The sequence below is a fragment of the Alternaria ventricosa genome, assembly GCF_023758065.1.
Source record: "Alternaria ventricosa strain BMP 2768 chromosome Unknown scaffold_6, whole genome shotgun sequence".
NCBI classification, from domain to species: domain Eukaryota; kingdom Fungi; phylum Ascomycota; class Dothideomycetes; order Pleosporales; family Pleosporaceae; genus Alternaria; species Alternaria ventricosa.
Genome location: NW_026055686.1, coordinates 1714718 through 1735769, shown reverse-complemented (window position 1 = coordinate 1735769; position 21052 = coordinate 1714718). Strand labels below are relative to the sequence as shown.

The following is a 21052-nucleotide window of genomic DNA, read 5'->3' as shown; positions in this document are numbered from 1 at the left end:
CCACCTACACCACTCTCCCAGACTTGTAGCATAAGTCTAGTCTTTCTGTTGATGTCCCGTGACGCCAAAAACTCCACACATGAACGCGCGTAAATGCAACAATAGGACGACCTTCAGACGGCAATGGTCATCTAGTTTGAGTGGATCTTCTTGATCCTGTTGACACCCTCGTACAACGCGCGGTCCACGGCCGCAGCGACAGTAAGAGTACCACCGATCACAGCGCAGAGACCGACGAGGAAGCCAGAGAAGGACTTTTCACGAGCTTCGCGGTTGATGACCTTCATGGGTGAGATGTCCTATTGCAACCATTAGTAACCATGTCAAGCATCAGGGAGTCGGCGCTTGGGAACTTACATAAGAGAAGAAGACACCAGGAATACCACCCCGAGCGTGAATCCTTTCCTTGTGGCCCTCCTTCTCATCGGAACCACCCTGCAGACTCCTATGGTGGCTGGTCACAGAGTACTGGTGCGTCTCAATACTGCCCTTGTATGAAGCATCAATGGTCGCGCCAAGGAGCTCGTCATGTTTTGCGGGACGAGGAGCCTCCTTCTCCCAGCCGAGTGGCAAGTAAGCGGTCGACACAACCTTGATGAAGTACATGAAGTTGAAGGCCTTTTCGTCGGTGTGTTGCTCGGTGTTGTCTAGAGGGTTGATGTGGTGGTTCGACCACCCACCGGCACCGGATCCCGCGTGCTTCTTCTGCATATCTTGGACAACAACATCGCTAAGCTGGGGGCCGAAACGAAGCTGGTGAACCTTGTGGGTGAAGGTATGCGCGTATTCGTCCTTGAAGTAATTCTCAAGATCGTGAACGTGCAGATTGCCGTTCGAGAACGATTTTCCAGGCGCAATATGGAAATTGCCGACAACCTTGTTGACGCGGATGCTGCCCTCAAGACGGCATCCTTCCTGACGTTGCTGATCGAGATGTTCGGCGTAGTGTTCCCGCTCGCATTGTTCGACTCCCTCTCCACGACCGAAAGACCAAGATATCGAGGCGTATGCGTCGCGAACTTCGTCGCAGGTATTGCAGCAGCCGGGCTTGATTGCGTTGGTGGGGGCAGGTGCGCCGTAACATTCGCCGCAGTAGTCGGGAGCAAGATGTGACGCTTCGTCCGCGTGCCTGAAACCGGCGTTAGCACTCTGTTGCTTCCCGTACATGCCTGCGCCCAACAGCGACTCCGTGTAGACTTACAGATCCAAAGCCTTGATATCAATAACCTTGCTACCCTCCTTCTCGGGGCTCAGTCGCACCTTGTTGATGCCATGCGTGACACCCATCTGCAACTCTCCAGAGACATCCATGACATCGAGTGTGAGCAGCTCACATGGTACCCGTGGGAACGTTACGTTCAGGGCAATTTCCATGCGTTCGCCTCTGCCCTTATCAACCACCAATTCTGGTCGCACAGTCACTCTCCTGTAGTCGGCCCACTCGCCCCACGTTAACCAGAATATGACCAACAAGCTGACTATGGTGACGATTCCACCGGATGTTGTGCGCACGCGCGCATCTTCGACCGTCTTGGTAAAGGCATCGAGCCTCGTGAATCGCGATTTGGCGGGCATAATGGCGAGTTACCGCTGCAGGGTAGGCGTGCTTATGGGAAGTTGGTGTGAAGCCCTGCAGTAGAAGGCAATTGGGGTCGAGACCAGTGGGGTGGAGGGTGCAGCCGAACGTTGTCTCGAGATGTGGTTGTAGCTCGTGCCTTGAACAAGGACCGAGTTAACTTGGACTGCAAACACAATTGGCGCTGCTTTAGAAAGAGGTGAAAGCAAAGGAATGAATATCAGCACAGTCTGTGCAAAAGCCGCAGTATCATTGTACAGAGAAGAGAACTGGCGAGCAAGTCAACGCGTGGACGCGGCAACGTTTCGGCTGGAACTAAAGGACAGCTATGCGACTGAGCACTAGCTCCGAGCGCCGCACCGCGCTAGCGTGCTTCGGGTAGGTGCGCATACCGAGCACGTGGGGCTGCAGTGGTTCACGAACACCAGGCACCGTTTAGTACAAGAGGGAGTTGAGAGTTGCAAAAAAGTTGTGTGCGGAATTGAAGTAATTTCATTAGGTCTTGGAGGCATGCAGGATGCTCCGTCATACCGCTATTCAAAGGTGACCAGTTTGGCGGTATGCCATCTGAGAGGCATATTATAAATAGCCTACGAAGCGAGAACGTTTCTGAGCATGCTGTTGAAACCATCACTGAGCTTGTATAGCTCCACGATAGGTGGCTTCTTCGGTTCGCCTGCCTTTCTCCGAAGCTTCTCAGCAGCGCGCGCTCGGCTCTTGCGCTCAGCCTCAATCGGGTCTGCGATATCTGTATCGTCCATGTCTTCCGAGTCGGTGGAGTCGCTACCATCATCATCGAGTTCAAGATCCTGGAGGTCCATCTGTATCTCGTTAGTGTATGGCCAATATGTTGTCAGAGAGGAAAACGAACCGCGTTCAGCCCAAAGTCGCTCGACTTGAAGCCGGCGATACCACCCATAAGCGGATCAGGGTCATCACCACCGCTCGCCATCTTTTGCCTTGTCTTGTCCGAATGCCACTTCTTCCTCGCCATTTGCCACTTGATCAGACTGTTGATCTCACGAATGGCCTTGTTCTTGTCGATCATATTTGAATCGATTCCACCCTGGAAGAGCGCATTCATATCAAGCTTACCGCCACTTCCAGGGCCGTGACGCAGGAAGTCCAAGATACCCTCTAGCCATCCCATGAGCTGGTCGAAGAGACCGTTGTCATGCTTGTGCACCTCGTGAACGAACTTGTAGAAGTTATCCTCGTGGCGGGCGCACAGATCTATGAAGGCCTGCACGGTTTGATTGGGGTCTGCAGAAATTTCTTGCCGTTGACAAGCTTCGATGGTTTTGATGGTGTCATCGGCGAACATGGCGAAGTCGGTAATACTGTTGTAAACGTTTGCGGATTTGTATACACGGACAAGAGGTTCGTAGAAGATGGTGAACAAATCCCGGAAGAGCTGCAGCGTGGTCGGCTAGAAGTACGTCAGTCATTCATCTCTGAAATCGCCTTTCCGTCAAACTTACTTCTTCGATGATCTGGAGCATCATAAGCTTATCCCTCTGTCTGAGACACAGCTTCAAGTATTGCTTGAGGTGCGCGAAAAGCTCAGCGCCAGATCGCATCTCCTTCTCGACCTGACCGGTCGCGTTAGTAGCTGTGCTGACGGTGCTGCGGGTGCTAGCTCTTCTGCTGAGGCGGCTCGATCTCACATTTTCGACCGCGTTGTTCCAAGCAACGTAGGCATTGAAAACCTTCTCCACTTGTTGCGAAGACAATTCTGGTTGGAAGAACTCGGAGCGCAGTATGGTCACGACGACATCGACGTTGTCGCGCGCAGCTTCTTGTCGAATCGCTTCCTTGACACCTTCATCCGCTTGTACGTATGCTTTGATCTTGTCGCAAAGAACATCATCCTTGATCCTCGTGGAACCAAGTGTGTCGATCGTCTTCTGCACAGAGTTGACACCGTCGTTGATAGCCATACCAAATATACGCTGAAGTAATGAACGAGCGCCGAACGGCTGTGCAAGGAACAGATCCAGAACCCCACTCATGACGGCTGCAGGGTTGGCTATCCTAATGACGTTCTTGAGGACACCGTAAGGAACGAGAGAATGTATGCGTTTCGCCTGTGCAAACAGCTCGGGAGAATTGTCCTCGGCTAGGAACAAATGGTAGATGGTAGCAGCCACTTCTATCCGTAACCACTCTGCAAACTTTTGGTACTCTGGCTTCAGGTCTCGGATGGTGTTCTTGACCCTGACCTCTTGGAACAGGTGTGAGAGTCCATTGCTCTCTACAATTTCTCTCCTGAACTTCTCCATGTGGATGTCAAGCTCCGCTGCTCGCTTCCGCGCGACTTCGTAGAACTGCTTCTGTTCCTCGATGCGCTTCTTGTCCATCTCTTCTCGCCTCTGGATGTCTTCCATTTCTTCCTCATTGACCTCAATGGGATCGTGTGTCAGGAATTCAGCCATGGCACTTGACTGGGCGATTCGCTCGTTGTGTAGGAATGATCGGAGAAATGCGCGAAGAGAAACACGTTGTTCTTCCCTGTACAGCTTACGAGGAGCTTTGTACGCTGAAAAGTCCGCTGAGGCTCTCGGCGAACGTCTTCCTAGTGATGTCTGTGAGGCGTTCTTCTTATGTCCGCCCCAGAGATAGCTACGCAAACCACCGCCACTGCTCTCAACAGGTTCAGGAGGGGGAGGTCCTTGGGTAGATCCTGACGAGATAGAGCTAACATCGTCGTCATCAGCACTTGATTGTAGGAGGCCATCTTTCGCATTCTTTCGAGGTAATGGAGCGAGCACTTTTCCGGGAAGTTCGAGACGTATGCGTTTGTGCAATTGAACGAAGTCTGCGTATCGGCGTCCAATGTAGAAGTCCTTGTCTCCGTCGTGCTTTACACGAATGAGGTACTCCTGCAAACGCATAATTAGGTTCTGTCTTCGGCCAAATTGTATGCCTACTTACCGCATGCGTGTGGTAGCGGAGATGTCTCTTCACCGATGTTGTTCTGACGCCTGCGACATTGACGTCCCAACCATTGATAGCGTGTCCGCTCGGCTCGTTCATTGTGAGACCCTTTTCATCTGCCTGTCGGTCCACGATCTCCATCTCGGCAAAGCGTATTCTTTCTTCGTAGCCTGACGCGGTGGGGATGCCAGAAACCATCATCAGCTCGACCAGCTTCTCGGCCTTGAGCGCTAGCTTTCTCCTCTTCGTTTCTTCTAGCCGGTCTTCTGACGATGAGATGTCCTTGCTCGCGAATGACTCCAGGAACTAGAACGGCACCTTTGTCAGTTCCCTCTCTACGCAGTATGACCTCATACAACGTACAACTTGTAACTTGTCCTGCCAGAACTCCTTCTCTTTGGCCTTGTCCAGGAAGGGAAAGTTCCGAACATGATTGACGAATATGTAGCGGAGGAGGGGCAGCTCTGAGTCTTCCGGCGCAACTTCGCCGGCATCTGAGCGAAAGGGTGCGCCAAAGCGTCGCAGCGCTGTAGGAGAGGAGAGTTCGGCGATTTCGTACTTTGTTTGCTGGGAGATAAGTTCGCGCTTGAGGTCTGCGCCATCGTTAGCTTCGCCACGGGCTATGGATGATGTTGTACGGCTTACAGTGCTCTTGTTTGCCTGTCAATATGGACCCCTCTGGCGGCACCGACATGGTCGAGAACTTGGAGTAGGATGTGTCATTACGCTGGGGCACCGCCGGCCGCGCGGGCTCGCCAAAGTTCTGTACTGAGGGCTGGGGATTCATCGTGGTGGGCTCTGTGGCACCGTTGAGCTGGATGGCAGGCGGGGTGTCGAGGTTGGCGGGCATAGTTGGATTAATAGCAGCGTTAACGCGCGGGCTAGGGAGCCGCGATCCGAAAGAAGGAAGATAAGGAGAAGGAATAGCGAAAAGCAGACTTTGGGGTCCCTGCAGATGACCGTCGACGCGTGTTGTATGACGCCTGACTAGCACCACGGAGTACCTGTGGCTGGTGCACTGCGGAGATGCGGGCACGGCACCAAGGACAAGAGATACGATGGGTCTGCACCGCCCGTTCTTGCTCAAAGTGGATCAATTCAATGCTTGTCGGCACTGAAGCAGAGTCGGGCGCGTAAAGGATTGTGGCTGAGTGACGCAACCCGATGTCTTAGCTCATCTGACGTATGGAGCGCAGAGGCCCACGAGGCCAAACAAAGGAAAGAACGGCATCCTATGTCTTGGCCGTGTTCGCCCTTTTTTTCCCATCTCGTCTGCACGATACGCGTCGCGTATCCTGGGAAGGGATACGAGGCGTTCTGGTTGAACTGACAAGAGTACCCCTCCACGGAACAGTGCCTAAGACTCGGACGTACCTGAAATCGGACCGCGTTCGGCTCGCTTCTTCGCTCGAAGATCGCACTCGCACAATGCAAGGTCATACATAGCTGACTGACTTCCCTTGGCACAGTCTGTCGCTCATATCTAGCAAGGAAATCTGACATCGAACACGTTCTGGCCACGGGCCAAGATATCCGGTTGACTAACTAGTACAACATCACGCCGGGTACTATCGTGTGCGAACATTAAGGTTTTCAGTTGCAATTTGACTATGGTTGATATCTACTCGATTGTACTCGTACAAGCCCGATGGGTAAATAAATCAAAATGCCAGTCTATGGCGACAATTAGCCCAGGACGCCGGCCTGTTCCGTTCCCAAATTGCTGCCAAGGCCTTTCATGGCATTTCGGCAGAAGAATTCAAGTTACCCACACTAACGCCAGTCCACTTTCACATCTTACATGACAACCACCAATGCATTCGGAGGTCCGAAGCTCAGTAGTTGAGCTCGCCACTGCCACCACCACCAACCGCGTCCAAGTCTTCGTAGCTCTTGATTGACCGGCCTTGCACAGACTGTACAGGTCCAGGTCCACCCTCACCGTATCGCTGAGGGCCTTGACGGCTACCACGAGGTGGAGGGGTCAATCGGCCGCCGTTGACAGCGGGACGAGCACGGCCGTCACGAGGTTGACGATCGTAAGGTCCAGTGCGGTTGTTGAAGCGATGGCCGCCTCGTCGCATAGGTCCGGCACGATCATCGTGGGCAGCATTGGGGTCCCAGGTACCGCCCATAGCAGGATTGAACAGAGCGCCCAAATGCACGCCGTTCTGCATACCGTTATTTGCCATTGCCATGTTCATGTTGGCCAAGTTGAATCCCCGCGGCGTTCCCGTGGCCTGCACATGATTGCCCATCGGGAAGTGGCCATTACTGTTGGCATCACTACGAGATGGAGCAATATGCGCAGGGTCGACAACATAGCTGTTGACCAGTCGCAGCTGTTTCGCATTAGCAAATGTAACCTTACAAACATTCCTGTGAACACTTACGTCCTTGTGTAGTTTCTCAAGCCATTCAGGATGACGCTTTTCAGTATGCTTTCGCCAGAAATGCTGGCCCTTGAACAGCTTTGTGCACTCAGGAACCTTGCAACGCCACTTGGATTCGTCCTCCTGCTTGACATAACGGGAGAGTTCATCCTCAATAGCTTCATCTAGAGGCTTACCGCCGAGCTTGCGGATATCAACATTCTCCGGCTCAAGTAGCTGTAGCAGCTTTTCCTCATACGTCTTCACCCAGTTGAATGCTCGTTGAAGTTGTTGTTGGTTCTTGGTACTCAACCGCATCGGCTTCTTCTCTTGCACAGGACTACCGCCCTCGCCATTCTCAGCGTCACCTGAAGACTCTTGCTTCCTGTAAGGAAAGAGGTCTCCAGTAGCCGTAGCCCTCGCGGTAGCCTTGGCCGCAGTTGTCAGACTAGCGCGCGGTCGGCGCAGATGTCCTCCCGCGCACTTGCGAATCAACTCGTGGACCGAGTCGCTCTCAAAGACGCAGAAGAAGCAGAAGTTGTAGACACGTCGGAGGTACTCGATGAGGAGATCAAGCTTCTTCTTCTTGGCCAGCAGCTCTTCATCATCCACTTCGTCATCGAAAGCACCCTCGTCGTCTTCCATGGTTTCATCTTCACCCTCCTCCAGGTCTTCTGGATCCCGCGCCTTCTTGGTCGGCACCGGCGCATTGGCTGGGGGCTGAAGCCAACCTTTCGAGCGCAGAGCTTCAACCCGTTCTTCGATCTTGCTGACACCGTCGACGTTTGAGAACTCTTCTTCGTGCTGCGCCTTGAGGTCGGAGTCGAGCTTCCTCACAAGTCGTTCAGCAAGCTCTAGATCACGTTCGATTCTCTCAGGCGCAGAGAAGAGGTCCCAAAGTGCCTTCTTGCGAGGAGCGGCAGGGGGTTCATGAATGCCGACGTGGCACGTGAAATTACCACGCTCTTCATCGATGACGGTCTTGCCGTTGAGAGCTTCGAGAGCCTTGTGAGCGGTAGACTGCGGGCCTTGGGCAGCCTCAGGCTTATCCTCAACAGCCCCTTCTTCGTTATCCTCATCGCGTCCATCACCACGATCGTCGATGACCATTGGCTGCTCGTCGCTTGGGTTCAGAATGACCCAACCGATGCGGTGACACTTCTTAAGCGGGTTAGGGTCGCTCATGCTGAGCCACTTGAAGCCGCCAGGGCCTTCTCCCAAGTGCTCCTTGCAGAACTCCTCCACCTTTTCGCGGTTGACCGTGGGCGCAATGGTCTTGATGAGTAGCGTAGGCTGGAACGCAGTCTCATCGCGGATCTCGCCGCCTTTGCAAGGCAACAAATCGCCTACGCCCAGCACCTCATTGGCGGCCGTTGTCTCGCCCTCTTCCTTTTCCACGATCCCTCCCGCACCGTTCGAATCGTTTTTGTAGATGCCTTCCAGCGTGAACTCGTCGAAGTAGCCCTCATCTATTTGTCTCTCCCACTCCTCGTAGATGCCGTGGCGATATTGACGGAGCTTCTCCTTGAAGGCCAAGTCATAGTCTGGGTCGTAGCGCTCCTTGAACCACTCTTCGTTCTTATGCTTGTCTACAAACGTCTTCGCCATCTGGACCTGTAGCTTCTCCTTGTACTCGTCATACGCGGCCTGAATCTGTTCGCGCTCCTTGCCCCGTTCCTCTCGAGCCTCGCGCTCGCCTTTGAGACCAGGTTTGCGTCCGCCATTCTTTGCGCGCTCTTTCTCCTCCTTCATGAGCTGCTCTACACGCCACCACTCTGCAAAGTAGTTGAACCCGACCTGGTATTCGAGATGCATGGGGTTCGGGACCGGGTTTGTGGTGAAGGTCGGCGCGAAGTTGTCCTGACCGGGCACGTAGCGATCGATGCCCGCTTGCACGGGCGGAGGCGAGGAGCGTCGTCGGTTGCCATCTCGGCGGGGGCCGTCGTAGTCGCGCGCGCGATCAGGCTGGTATCGGTCGATGTTCTGGGGCGAGCGCGATCGTCGCCTGCCTGCCCTACGGTCTCCGGAGCCTTTGTGACGCATGTTAGCTCAGTCTGATGTTTTGGAAGCGATTCAAGATAAAGTTTAGAAATTATGCCGGTCGTGTCCAGGAGTCAGACATCGGAGCAACGCCAAAGCACGCGCAGTCGGTCTGAGCTAACAGCGCTTGGCGATATAGGCACGGAGCAAACACGCGACATAGTCTCGCGTCACGGTGACGAGGAAAGTCCGTCACGTCTCAAAAAGGATATATGGCTTACCTGGTGAGCGGCGCCTGTACGAATCCGCGGGCGGCCTGGAGTCCTCACGCGTGGCACTGCGAGTCGTCAGCATCGTAATTTGCGCACCGTGTTCTGCACCAACATACGTGTATGAGTCCATCGCTGCGGTATGCACGCGTGATAAGATGGTGAATAGTTATGAATATGTGGCGCGAAATCGAGACAAGCAGTCGTGTTTAGGCGGCTCGGAGTGAGTGTAGTGCAGCGAGCCTCAGGGCAACGCGCGTAGTCTTCGGTTGCTTTGACGCGCAATCTCGCCGGGAGTATGCGCTGGGTGGGAGTGGATGCTCGAGAGGCAATCGGCGCGGGTAGCTGTTTGCCATGATGGCTCGGTCAGAGAGGGAACAAGTCAGGGACAAGGTGACGGAGAAGGAATGCGATTAGTAATGAGGAAGAAGAGGCAGGTAAGAAGTGACAAGAAGCCGGCACGCCTGGTGCGATTGATAGCACACGGGCAGCGCCGTCGGAAGATAGGATCAGAGAGGCAGCTGGAGGGAGGCTGGGCGCAGGCCACGGGGACAAAGCTATCCGAGCTATCGAGACAGCTGTACAAGAGGAAGAAGGGGTACGAACAATGGGACAGCTGAAGGACGAGAAGGTGCACTCACGATGTGCTAAAGTGACTCCCGGGCAGAACGATGCCGGTGGAGAGGGCGATGGCAGAGAGAAGGGTGAGGTAGGTCGCGGAGGGCTGGAGAGACCCGAACGACGGCTGAGACGGGGCTAGCGTTCCACGCGGAAAGTGGACCCGGCCTTCCACGCGTTGGCCGAGGCTGTGATTGGCGCTCCGAAAATATCACGAGATGCGGAGTGCAGGTACACGACGCTACCTTCTTGGGCGATTTCTGCTGTTGCGCAGGTGACATTGATCGACAGTTACACACAAACCTCACCATCGACCGCCATCATGACGAGCTACATCCCGTCCCTCACGCTTCCCAGCTTTGCTTTCGAGAACCCTGCAGTAGCTATCCTGCTACCTGTTCTGTGTGGAACGGCCACAGGATTTGCTATCAGCCGTAAGCCAGCCGTATTTTTGTTCCGGAATAGATTTCTGATTCCAAAGCAGCAAGTGTGTCTCAGACAGCATACCGAACGCTGAAGCAACCTCCACTACATCCTCCCGGTTATGTATTCGGACCAGTCTGGACGGCCCTCTATGCCACCATGGGCTACACAGCCTATCGCGCGTACACTATTGGAGCGACGTCTGCTAACCCCAATACTGTTGCTCTGGCGAAGGTATGAGAATGCTATGCGCGATCTGCTAGTATCCGAGCTAACCCGGTGCAGCACGGAGCCACTCTTTACACCATCCAGCTCGCCTTGAATCTCATGTGGACTCCTCTCTACTTTGGTCTCGGTCGTCCCATCCCCGCTTCAGTTGATATTCTCGCTCTCGGTGGAACTCTTGCCTACCTTATCAACATCTGGGGACAAGTTGACCCGGTTTGCGGATGGCTGCTCGCACCGTACCTTGGTTGGGTCAGCTTCGCAACATACCTCTGCGTAAGTACCATCGCCATTCGACGTGCGTGAATTGCCAAAGGCTAATGCTGCAAACAGATTGGATCAGGTTACCTGAACAACTGGGACTTCAGGGCCATCTCGAAGAAAAATTAAGATATTCGTCCGCATCGACTAAGTGTCAAGAAAAGGTTATATCTCCACATCACTTGACAGTGTAATATAGATCCTCTTACGGGAGCTAAGTATACACATGTACTATCATGTTGTCCAATAAATGTACATTACAATTCCTGGAGATACTGGTGCCCTCCCCCCTCTTTGACACTAACGTAACAAACTATTGTCATGATATTCGGCAAAGACGTTTCATCGAGTCCGAGGCCTCTCGGTTTCTTTATCATGATTTAGCCACTGCATATGTACCTTGCAAGTAATACAAAGTCCGCGCGAACTTAGCAAGCTTGCTATAGAGTGAGCCGGTCGAAGTGGTGGAGCACACAGAACTAGTCTGTAACGGAGAAAGAGACACAGGAAATATGAGCGAGAGAACTTGAGCATGCGAAACAAACGTCTGACAGGAAAGTGGTTGTACAAGATTTAAGCACTACACCAAGTCGTGACGTTTGACTCATACGTTCCGGGTTGCGGAGGCCTATAGGTCTGTGCACTTTTTCTGATTCATTCTTCATTATCGCCTCATTCTACGACTGCCTGATCCGTAACCCCTGGTTCTGGCATTTAGATTTCCAATCTCGCTCATTCCAGAGCCCTTCGACGGTCTCGACTACTCAACTTCAATATTGTAATACTATGTTACAAATCCAGTCGACACAACAACCACTCGAACGAATGGAGCAAGAAAACGATGGCCCAGAAGCTACAGCCGCACTCGCTGCCCTGTAGGTCATATCTCTTCTAGTATGGACTTCAGCTAACAGCTTCTTATAGCACTCTTCAGAATCAAGAGCAATGCGTCCTTCTCCGCCTTCCCCCAGAGCTTCGCAACGCAGTCTATCAGTACGTCTTCCAAGAAGACGACATAGAGATTTGCGCCCCAGTTGGCGAGAATACCAACAGTGATGGTCACACACATTATCCTAGACAGAACCTACAGCTACTCGGGACTTGCCGTCAAATCTATACCGAGGCCAGGCTACTTCCTTTCGCCTCGAATACATTCAAGGGTGGTCATTGGGCACTACGAAGCATTACAAGGCTTCTCAGTCGGGATCAAGCCGATGCCATATCGATTATATACATTGTGATGGATGACTATCACTTCAGTTTCACCATGGATGTATCAAACCCCGGGCCTTCATTCAAGAATTTATACGCGCCCGCCCGTTTGGTTTTACACGATACTTTACTATCGACGTTAGAGAGGCTTGTGAGGCTACCGGAACTAAGACAAATCCTTCTCTCTCCCTTGCAATACGAGGGCAACCCCTGGAAGCATGTCTGGAAAAACGGTTGGGCGGTGGATTGCAGACTGTTGGTAGTAGACGCCTTGCGACAGCAGACAACTCGCGGAAAAAAGATGGAAATTCGTTCGCTGGTTGAAGAGTAACGGTATTGAGTTTGGGTTTCTATATTGTGGCATCGAGACAGCCGATAGGCCAGAGTAAGGAACTGGGCCGTTTGTACTGTGATTTCATGCCGCCTCACCGCCCCTACCTGTAATTCGGACTCACACTCTGGTCATATGTAAATTCCATGGACTTTCAAACTTGGGCAATCCTACCTTCGATTTTTTTGAGCTTCCATTGCGTGAGGATAAGATGGGACGACGCAGCAACTCAGTGGCCGCATATGGATGCCGATGACATCTGAGTGAGGTCGTATCACCCTCATCCCCAAATGAGATGCTATGTGTGAAGCCGAGATAGGTATGTGTTACTAAGCGCTCACATGCAAGGTCTCTGGAGAGCTGTATTACAGCCAGTGAGGAGTCGCTTCCGGTGTCTTTCTCCGACCACGTGGAGTCCATGTACTCGACTGCAGTACACGAATAATGTGGACGATCATGTTAGAACTCGATACAAGCTTTTGCGGTCCATCGAAAAGCGTTCTTCATTCGTGATCTCTTGTGGTGACGCTGTTGAGAGTGAAGTGAACCTTCCAGATCGTGAGCGTGGCAGTAACCAAATACATCTCCATTGGCGTCGACACATCTGAATAACTCACGCATACTCGCCGACGCGTTCCGTCACGCATGCCCGTTCCGCGGGCACGTCATTTAACTCTCACTTTTTTTGCAATGGCTCGCGCCTTCCCTCCACACCGTGCTCCTTGTTTACCGCCCCACTTTCCTCGCACATGCTCAAAAGTGATTACGCAGCCTTCTTGATCTTACTATCAGCACTCAACTCACAGGGCTTTGTATTCGCCATGTACTCGCCCGCCGAGGCTATGTCTGTGCCCGAACGTGTACGCTACTACGATCGCAGTGTTGTGCTCATGGATCGCCTCGCAGCAATGTGAGTACTGAATCTTGCATTCGTTGGACTGCTAGCTAACGAAGACACAGCTCACAGCGCAATCACCGAAAGTCACCCCTCCTTCGTCTACCGGCAGAACTCCGCAACAAAATCTACAAATACGCTTTCCTCTCCCATCCAGTCCGCCCAACCCGTGAGCATAGAGAGTGGCCACACTGGGCATATCCAAGGTCACAATTGAACCTACTGGAGACTTGCCGCCAGATCTACTTCGAAGCCAACCTCTTCCCGTTCGCCCTCAACGTTTTCGTCGGCTACGCAGAGCATGTCATCGAGCTGTTGTTGACGACTTTCACTCCTTCCCAAACCGACATCATATCCGATGTACGGCTATATGTCGACGCCTTCGGAGTGTACAGGGATGGCAAGATTCCAGAGGCCGGACTCAAGGCATGGTTCATTGAGGAACTAGGGGACCTGTGCCAGCTTGTCAGTCTGAAGGACGTGACACTGATCTGGTTTGGTAGCGACATTGAGGTTGTCAAGGAGCACTTGAATGCGACAGTGTTGGACGTCTTCAAGGAGGCGGGTCGAGGAGATATCAAGGTCGCGGTCCGGTACTTCGATTGAGGTGTCGCGTGTCTGAGTGCATGTTACATTGAGCTTCTACTGTATTACTTCCCGGAAATGAGATCCCTGTCATCCATTAATCCTGATTACTCCAACAAATGAGGTGGTTTGCGGCAAGATGTACCAGTGAGATCGCACTCTGAAGGTGTGCGCAGTGCTTGACACTATCATGAAGCAATTGGGTCGTACAGTATACCTTCTGGGTGTCTAGCTGAATGGTAAAGAGAATTGATCGTTCTCACATTCCGCTGTGACTGCATCACTTGAAAGGACTTCTTCTTCAGTGCAAGGAGATGATACAAACACTGAAAGAATATGGTAGGGATGAAGTTTTGCGTCAGTTCCCTTCAGGGCTGCCCAGCTCGTGCGGACGCTCGCAGGCACGTGACGCGGACCCTGCCAAGAGTTACTGCAGCCTAACCGCTTGTATTATTCTTTGTTGCCCCACGCTCTGCTTTCGCGAAACCTTACCAACAACCTCCCGCCGAACGCCGGAACCTCAAGTGTCGCTGCAGTGAAAGTGGTGCGCATTACTAACAAGTCAAAGTGATAGATTACCTGACCCGCCAGTGCTATCATGGCGCCGCTCGGTCCGCCTCCGTACACGGCCGAACAGCTCCAAGCGATAACCTCACATCAGGAACGTATTCGCGCCCAGGCAGAGCTCACCAGTACGTGAAAGATGAGTCGCAGGCTAAGAAAGATACTTACGATCATCCTCTAGGCTACATTACGCGCGCCAGGAGAGAGAGACAAGAGAGGGAAGAGCGCGAGAGGCTCCAGTCGAACGGCTATACTGGCTCTGGTTACCGCACCACCTCCGGCAGCTTCAACCATTACACTCCCCCCTCCATTCCTTCCTATGCCCCCGCTCATAACCCCGTCTTCAATCCCGTCTACACTCCCGTCTCTAGTACTTCCTACAACCCTCCGTACAACAAGTTCAACCAGCGCGGTGGCTATGGTAGAGGCAGAGGCCGTGGCGCCCCGGGCAGAGGCAGAGGCTACACACCCTACCACCCCTACGCGCGTCCTCCCAATGCATCTATGTATATTGGGTTCGCTACTGATTCCAATGGCACAAGTATTGTCACCCAACCACGCGAGGCCAAAGAGAACGAGGATCCAGCGCAGGCACCGGCGGCCAGCACCAGGTCCTCATCCAGAGATCACCAGCCGGCCGAACCATCAAGACTTTGTGCCAACTTCACACATACAGGTATTTCGACGAAACGACATTTCGGGACCTTTCCTCAGCCATCGTTCGCCTCTAACTTTTGTCTAGGTCGGTGTTCCATCCCGGGTTGTCCTTTTGGTCATGATCCGGACACACAAACCGTATGCAAGTCGTTTCTCTTCAAAGGTGTTTGCTCCGACAGCAACTGTCAGCTGTCCCATACTGCATCGTCGCACAACACGCCTACGTGCCAGCATTTCCAGGCAGGCCGATGCACCAAAGAAGACTGCCGCTTTGCTCATGTCCGTGTCAATCCATCTGCACCGAACTGCGAAGCTTTTGGACGCTTGGGCTACTGCCAGAAAGGAGACACCTGTGCCGAGTTGCATGCATATGAGTGTCCCACCTTCGCCAACACGGGAGAGTGTTCCTACACTGGTAGGTATCACTATCCACACATTCGTCTCGCCTCTCGCATGAGGAAGACCACTCGTCTGTCTTCTCCAGCCCAGTCCCCGCCTAACTCCCCTGTTCGTTCTCCGGCTCATTCTCCTTCATCACACACCCCTGCCACTTCGGACGCTCCAGAGGATGATATGGATACTGCAGAGGATGCTCATGAGTGGATGATGCCGAAGACTGGAACTTCTCCGAAGCCACAGCAGTTCACACAGCAGGCGGACTTTGTTGCCTTTGAGATCGACGACGAGTAGCATGGCCCACTCATTGGATTTGTGACATCCGGACATAGTATGTGCCCCTCTGCTCAGCTTCCATTTCGGTCCTTCCTAATTTGAGGTTTCCAAAGTTTCGAACCCGTGGTTTTTCCGACCTGGTAGGTAATCTCTGGAACGCTTCTAGCTTGTCTTGACTCTTGAAGGTCCAGAGCTATTCATGGCGTTCAGGGTTCTTTCGATGATACCCCCTCTTACGATTTCCTACCTCTCTTGTCTTTCCTTGTTTCTAATCGAGCGAAATTTTTCGTTCCTGCTGCAAGGTATCACACGACCCAATGCGACGTTGTATGCTTGGCGGATTTTGCACAGAGGCTCGCGAAGTCGCTGTTGGCTTGCTGATGGATACAGTCGTCCCATGAAGGACATGTACGTGAAAGAGAACAGAAGAAAAAACATGTAAAAAAAATCAAGAACTTGAAATAAACCTCTTCCGTCTGCTGTGTGATGCCATAGACTGCTATACGTAGTTAGTCGCCATATTCAACCGGCAATAAGTAATGCTTCGACGCGGGCATCAGTAGCGTCAGGTACCATAATTCCTAGTGTGAGATGGGCTCTTAGGCTTGACATCCTCACAGAAAATGCACTCTCTTCTTTGAAGATCTTGTATGCATTCGTGACAATGGTCTCACCGCATACGTGTGTCTCGTCCCGCAGTATAGTTACAAAATTGTGATTGCTGCGGTTCGTGGCGCTGCGTCTGACATATGAGGCGCGCAGTGGAGGCTGAGACGGGCTGCGGCTACTGCTTGGCCCTCGTCCTACAGTCAATCGTGCCTTACAATTCGACAGCCCGCGCCGGCAGGACCATGAGCGCTTTCACCTTTGCGATGAATCTACGGAGATATAGGACCACCCTCAGAATTGAATAATACCCACCGCACGACGCTCGTTTTCCGTTGCGTGAAGTTACCCTTGGATATTGTTAGGTCTCGAGCCGCGTACCCCTTGCCTACGCTGGCAACGCGAAACTCGACGCGACAGCTCCTTTGCGCACCACCATGGCGCTCAAAGACTTGCTGAAGAAGAAGGACAAGATTAGGGATGAGGGCGCGACTCCCACGTCACCCACGGGCCCTACGCTGTCTCCTGATGTCCCAGAGTTCCAGTTCTTCCGCACCACGACCTCGACGCAAGAGACCATCGAGCCGCCCAGCTTCCCCGGCGACCCCACGCGCGAGTCTCCTCTACTGTCGCCGACGTCGCGCGGCAAGTTTGGCCGATTCAGAAGTCGCAGTAGCGCTTCCTCTCAGGGATCGCAAGCAGCTGGTGGGGAGCAGAAGCATGACAAACTGGCGGAGCGGTTGCATTTTGGACGGACCAGGTCGAGCAGCTCAATAAACGTGCCGGACAATCTGCCAGAAGTGGGAGGAGACGGCGTCGCACGAACAGAGGAGGAAGAGGCCAAGTGGGAGACGAGGGCTACGGTGCTGGTCACACATTCGCAATACGGATCTAGTCAGCCCAATACACCAAGCCACGAGTCTGCGAATCCAATGTCACATGGACGACCGACGAGCGCAAGGAGTCGTAGTGGGACTGTCGGTGCGCCTGCGGACGAGGTATGCATAATTCTGGGGAAGGGCAAGAATTGGTCTAAGCTTTGCATAGGAGACGATCCAAGAGGCCATCCGTCTGCATGAGAGTAGTAGTGAGTAGTCACACGAGTTGGGCTATCATGATGAAGCTGACAGGATGGCCAGATCTTGAGGCCTCAACAGCGCTCTTTGGTAGACTGGCAGAACCAACGGGTGCGAACAATGCTTTAGCGCAGGTTCTCTACGGTCTCGCATTACGGTAGGTTCAGCCTCACTGATCGCAGCCTGATATCACCAGAGCATACCCGAATGTTGCCCTGGATGTTGCCCAAGGCAGTACTGACTAGAACATAGCCATGGCTGGGGATGTGAGCCTGACCAGGAACAAGCTGTCCAATACCTGTCCATGGCAGCGGCGAACAGCGCTGAGGTCGAGAAACTCGCCCTCGGAGCCGGCATGAAGAAAGGCGGTGCAGCCAAAGGGGAGCTCGTGCTGGCCATGTACGAACTCGCCAACTGCTTCCGCAATGGCTGGGGTATCAAGAAAGATCCCGCAGCCGCAAAGCAATACTACGAGACCGCCGCGAACCTAGGTGACACAGATGCGATGAACGAGGTAGCCTGGTGCTATACCGAGGGGTTTGGAACGAAGAAGGATAAGGTAAGCAAGCCGTGTCGTCTCTCCTCAGCCCAACTGTGGCCGTCCTGCAGTGCACGTCTGCGTCACCGGTCAATGTCGACTCGTTTAGAGGTTCATGCGATAGCGACGCGAACGGTCAGCCCGGAGGTCTTGTACAGCCTCGACCTCAGCCATCACGCCCAATATGCACTGAGACACGACTTCCCCTCGTTATCCCGCCTCATTGTTTGGGCAGCATTGGTTGTGTTCGGATTAAGCGGCAGGTATGCTAACTGCGCCTCGCCAGTTCAAAGCGGCTCAGTTTCTGCGCCTCGCAGAGTCCAAAGGGAACAAGACGTTAGGCAACACATGGTAAGCCCCATAGATTCTTTCCTTCATCCCCTTCTGTATCGAGCACGAAGAGCGAGAATATGCCGGACCGAGGACCAGCTTGACGCCGTGTGGATGGAGCACATGGTGGTCACCACGAGCAGCCATCACGGCCTACATCCGCGCGATCCCGTTCCAGCCGGTGTTGCATCCTCAATCAATCCTCAACACCAAGCCACCATAGCAACCAGACAGGATCCAACAATCCAACGCACAGCGCTACTGTCCGCATCGGCCGACCGGTTTCAACGCGCATCTGCCAAGCATAATCGATTGGCCCTCGATGCACCGTTTTGAACAGTCCTGCTCGCTTAGTCGATGCGGACGCTGGACGGCCCTCGCCCTCACCCGCAGCACGACCTGTCACACTTACTGCCAGTTCCCCGCTACGCACACATGATGGCATTCGCAAAGAAAAACTTGACCAGTAGCACATGTCCCGTTTGGCACAAGCCTCGCTCTCCCGTTCCAATAATGGATAGTGGCATGCCTCCAGACCCGTTGCGCTGGGTGCATAGTACACACAAGCTTGTCTACGGGGATACACGTGGCGCGTCGCTGGTGGCCTCGGTTCCGAAGCGGAAGAGTAAGCGGAACGATGGGGAGGTTTAGCCAATTATGACGGAACCACGAACGTTGTGGTGTGTGTGGAGCACAGTCAGATGGTGCATGTACGGATGGTCTGAGCAAAGCTGGAGATTGAGTTGCATTGATGGCGCGACAATGGTGGTGCTGAAAGAGAAGCGGAATATTGTATGACGGCTATCGCGACAATGACGGCAGCCTCGGGACGACGACCAACGACCCATCAACAACTTCATCACGATCTGGATCTGGGTCTTTAGCCCGCAGTAGTCTCGGCATCCCGTTGCCTTCTTGGTCTGCACCGACTGGATACCGAGGATGTTTTCACTGATTGGTGGGATGAACAACGTGCTGACTTATCTCTCTCTACAGGATCTGGAAGGACAAATACAACCCCAAATAAGGCGCGATCCGCAACCCGCTTACGGACAGGTCCTTCCGTCCCGGTCCGACTCTACTTCAACAAGCCTTATCCTGGAAGTCATGAGGGCACACACCCGGAAGTGGTCGTGTGAGGACAGTGACGGAAGCCTGGTCCCTTTCCCGCGCGGGGAAAGGGAAAAACAAGCTATTGTTTTTGCTTTTCCTTTGCTCGGAAACTCACACCGTATGTCTTGCATAACGTTATTTCCAATAATTCACACTATTGCTGGCCTATCATCGTCGCCGTACTATCTCGAATTTTTCCTTTACCCCCCATGACTGTTGCTTAGTTCACACGCTATCGTTTGCTGAGGATGCAAGCAGAGTAAGTGGCTTGCTGAAAGGCCGTCATCTGGATCTGGGAAGCGAAGGTCCGGAGGGCTGTACACGGACAATGTCTCTGGTACGCGATAGGCTATGTTTCCGCTTTCAGAACGTGGGGAGCATGTGGTGTGGCACAGCAACGGCGTATGTCGTAGTACAGCAGCCCGTTTCCTGTTTAGTTTGTCAGATGAAGCTTGCTGGATGTTGCGTTTTAGGCGATGGTGTGTTTACCCGTATCGGATCGTGTGTGACGGTCAAGACATCGGTCTTTGGGCTTGCCCTTCTGATGTCCTCTTTCGATAGATCGTCCTCCCCAAGTGTCCATGTATCGTATATCGTGTTGACTACTGCAGGGAAACTGACCCTCTTTGCTCAGCCACTCACACCACGCATCTCAGGCTTCCCGCGACCCATCTGATCCCCTCACAAAGAAGCGGTCCGAATATGAATCATCCATCATCCATGATACCATTCTCTGCTGCATTAGCTTCTCCATTCATCGTGTTTCACCATAGCTGCACGCTTCTGCACAGTCAAGTCAGATCCTTTCGACATGTTACCAATCAAGGTACTTAACATAGGGTGGGGCGTAAGACAACATTCGTCATCCATCGGACGAGGGAGAAAAAAGGTGGCTCAGCCCCACTGAGGGCCCGATAACTTGCATATTGCATGATATGCTGGACCCTGTGGTAAATCCGCAGTCCGCAGACGTTACTTTCCAGGTCTCACCTTGTGAGCTGAGTGGGGGATGTGCAGTTTTTTTGGGGCTATTGTTCCGCGTGAAGGAAGGCAGTCGGCTGGGTGGCTTGCGTTGGCGAAGCGTCATACCCACAGTAAAGAGAGTGAATTACTGGACATGGTGAACGGCTGTGCAGTCAAAGGGTACGTGCTTCAGGCCATGCATTATGCACCGCGCGTAGACTTGTGAAGCATGTCAGAAAAACCGCGGATGGCGCGTTTTCCCGGTTGCTATGGAAGGGAGATCCTTTCATGGACGCTTCGCGCGATGCGAGGCACGCGACGGACGGTCAACCGCGTGGGTCCTCGACGGAAAAGCCGTAAGTGGAGAAGGGGTACTTCACACATGAAGCGGTGGAGACATGGAATGGCAGTGAATGAATGATTCACTGCGACCAAGTGGGCGGGCTGGCGTTGTCAGATGCAAGAGTCTCGAACATGGCAGTCAGTGGCGAGGAAGACGGGTTTCACAGGCCAGTGGGTGAAGTCGGGTGTACAATCAAGGAAGCGATGTAAGCGCTGGAATGGAAGGGCATCCGATAGCATTACTTGACTCGTTCGCACTTCTCTCCTCGCCAATAGAGTGGGCGACTACTTAGGTACAAAGACATTGTCCCGGTGGTGCCATGCCAACCAATCGAGCCCTGCCCACCAAGGCCCTGTGACAAAGGTCGCAGAAACGGCCGCATCTGTGACGCGAAAAGGGAATAATCGTGAAAAAGCTGGTATCTCAAAACATGCGCGGACAACAGGTCCGGAAAGGGGGTATTACGAAAAGTGGTAGCGTGAGTAGGTGGCCGTGAGAAGCGTAAA

At 53.2% G+C, this 21052-nt stretch overlaps 6 protein-coding genes across 6 annotated transcripts; 3 read left to right on the top strand and 3 right to left on the bottom strand.

The window, feature by feature from the left end:
* Positions 1-131: 131 nt before the first annotated feature.
* On the bottom strand, positions 132-1575 carry J4E93_004675 (uncharacterized protein; the record flags this gene model as incomplete). Its single annotated transcript, XM_049342602.1, has 3 exons — positions 132-299; positions 358-1129; positions 1202-1575. 3 exons carry the CDS (start codon positions 1573-1575, stop codon positions 132-134), a joined length of 1314 nt encoding a protein of 437 aa, XP_049200754.1.
* A 591-nt stretch (positions 1576-2166) lies between these two features.
* J4E93_004674 (uncharacterized protein) lies at positions 2167-5363 on the bottom strand (the record flags this gene model as incomplete). The annotated part of the gene is made up of 6 exons (XM_049342601.1): positions 2167-2397; positions 2448-3005; positions 3058-4458; positions 4511-4819; positions 4877-5106; positions 5159-5363. The coding sequence occupies 6 exons, from the start codon at positions 5361-5363 to the stop codon at positions 2167-2169; spliced, it is 2934 nt and encodes a 977-aa protein (XP_049200753.1).
* A 985-nt stretch (positions 5364-6348) lies between these two features.
* On the bottom strand, positions 6349-9267 carry J4E93_004673 (uncharacterized protein; the record flags this gene model as incomplete). The annotated part of the gene is made up of 4 exons (XM_049342600.1): positions 6349-6855; positions 6907-8915; positions 9147-9202; positions 9254-9267. 4 exons carry the CDS (start codon positions 9265-9267, stop codon positions 6349-6351), a joined length of 2586 nt encoding a protein of 861 aa, XP_049200752.1.
* An 807-nt stretch (positions 9268-10074) lies between these two features.
* On the top strand, positions 10075-10790 carry J4E93_004672 (uncharacterized protein; the record flags this gene model as incomplete). Its single annotated transcript, XM_049342599.1, has 4 exons — positions 10075-10186; positions 10237-10409; positions 10461-10676; positions 10734-10790. 4 exons carry the CDS (start codon positions 10075-10077, stop codon positions 10788-10790), a joined length of 558 nt encoding a protein of 185 aa, XP_049200751.1.
* Positions 10791-12953: 2163 nt separating this feature from the next.
* J4E93_004671 (uncharacterized protein) lies at positions 12954-13705 on the top strand (the record flags this gene model as incomplete). Its single annotated transcript, XM_049342598.1, has 2 exons — positions 12954-13114; positions 13165-13705. The coding sequence occupies 2 exons, from the start codon at positions 12954-12956 to the stop codon at positions 13703-13705; spliced, it is 702 nt and encodes a 233-aa protein (XP_049200750.1).
* A 2915-nt stretch (positions 13706-16620) lies between these two features.
* Positions 16621-19154, top strand: J4E93_004670 (uncharacterized protein; the record flags this gene model as incomplete). The annotated part of the gene is made up of 6 exons (XM_049342597.1): positions 16621-17181; positions 17231-17270; positions 17323-17416; positions 17512-17818; positions 18084-18148; positions 19124-19154. 6 exons carry the CDS (start codon positions 16621-16623, stop codon positions 19152-19154), a joined length of 1098 nt encoding a protein of 365 aa, XP_049200749.1.
* Between the last annotated feature and the right edge of the window lie 1898 nt (positions 19155-21052).